The sequence below is a fragment of the Poecilia reticulata genome, linkage group LG2 (genome assembly GCF_000633615.1).
Source record: "Poecilia reticulata strain Guanapo linkage group LG2, Guppy_female_1.0+MT, whole genome shotgun sequence".
Taxonomy (NCBI): Eukaryota; Metazoa; Chordata; class Actinopteri; order Cyprinodontiformes; family Poeciliidae; genus Poecilia; species Poecilia reticulata.
The window spans coordinates 32,417,125-32,418,572 of NC_024332.1; the positions used below are offsets into that span (position 1 = coordinate 32,417,125).

The following is a 1,448-nucleotide window of genomic DNA, read 5'->3' on the forward strand; positions in this document are numbered from 1 at the left end:
GCTGAGAAGCTCAATGGGCTCATCCCATTTTCAGACACAACATCAACGCTGGCACCAAACTCCAGCAGAAGTGAGGCGATCTCATGGTGACCGAGGTGACACTGAACACAAAGCACTGGGGCATTGTTCAGGACTTCTGTCCGGTAGTTCACGTTCGCCCCTCCCAGCATCAGCAGGCGGCTCACCTGGTCACAAAGATGGGAAAATGTGAAGATAAGTCAAAGAGGATGGTGAGAGCCCACGTTACCCAGTCCTCATCTTTCATAYCTCAAATCAGAACCTTCTATTACGAACTAGATTTCAACTCATCATTATCAGAATTGGTTTGCTCCCAACTCTTACTTTAATATTTTATGCCATAACACATTTTTATGTCTATATCAAAATCCGTGCACCAAAAGATATCAATGTTTGTTTGTTTGTTTTTTATTGTTGTTGTTGTTGTTGTTGTTGTTATATCACTGTTCCTAGTTTAAAACTAATTAAAAATGTAAAAACAACAAAAGAAGAGAAATGTGCAGATGGGCTGCAGTTGGAACTTTATTCAAAACTCATGTCTATCTTTGTGCTACTTTAAAAATCTCGTTTTCATGATGATTTATATTTAATTGAATCAGAAAAAAAAATATTAAATGAAAGTCTGAGTACATAATCAAATTTCAAGAAAAAACATTTCAACAATGCGAGCCGCTGTTTTCCGAGAACTCCTCTCAAAGCCAATAGTGACTCAATGATTTGTTGATATTATTGAAAAACTGATGAAAATCTCAAAATAAAGGTCAGAAACCAAATTAAAGCAGCTGAATTCAATTATAAGYGTTTGTTATTCTCTTCCCTGAGGAGTAAATCAATAAAATCATCTTGTCAAACAAGTTTGCACCAATAAGGATTCTGCAACCTGAGAGAAAATTGTGTTTGAATCCTCGGCTGAATCAATTAACAGACTTTTTTTTTTTTCCCCAAAGGACAAACCAAGGTCATTCTGCAACTGTCTCACAACTACTGACTCACAGCAGACAAGTGATGCTGTCAGCCTCGCTGACAGCATCTTAGAAGCAAAGAAATTTTTTTTTTAATAATTCTGTAGTATGGTAGAAAACATAATAGYCTTTCCAGTGACGGCCAATCATTATTTCCCCAGAAAACAACTCATGTAGAGGGTAACACACAGATAGTTGTCACGTTATCAGTTTAACGAGCCCTGCTACCAACATTAGTCTAATTARAGATGGGAAACAATGATTATGCTCTGCACAGGTTGGCCCATTATTAACAGTTGTGAAGTGAGGGAGAAAATCTGTACACAACACAGACATCTAGCTGAGCGAAAACATTTACCTTTTCAAGACTCTCCAGTCCATATCTTTTTGTTCCCTGCATTTCTTATTTCTCCTACCCAGGAACACATTTCCTTAGTTTCAACCTTCCAGTGCTTTTTAATTTTCAAT

The 1,448-nt window shown here is 37.3% G+C and overlaps 1 protein-coding gene across 1 annotated transcript in view; it reads right to left on the minus strand.

Moving 5' to 3' along the window:
* Positions 1 to 1,448, minus strand: part of tanc1b (tetratricopeptide repeat, ankyrin repeat and coiled-coil containing 1b) — a 106,328-nt gene that overhangs the window by 15,279 nt on the left and 89,601 nt on the right. Inside the window, exons 13-14 of the mRNA XM_017309268.1 lie at positions 1,209 to 1,218; positions 3 to 185 (exon numbers count right to left, since the gene is read on the minus strand). Coding sequence (XP_017164757.1) covers positions 3 to 185; positions 1,209 to 1,218 — 193 coding nt within the window. The remainder of the gene's footprint in view (positions 1 to 2; positions 186 to 1,208; positions 1,219 to 1,448) is intronic.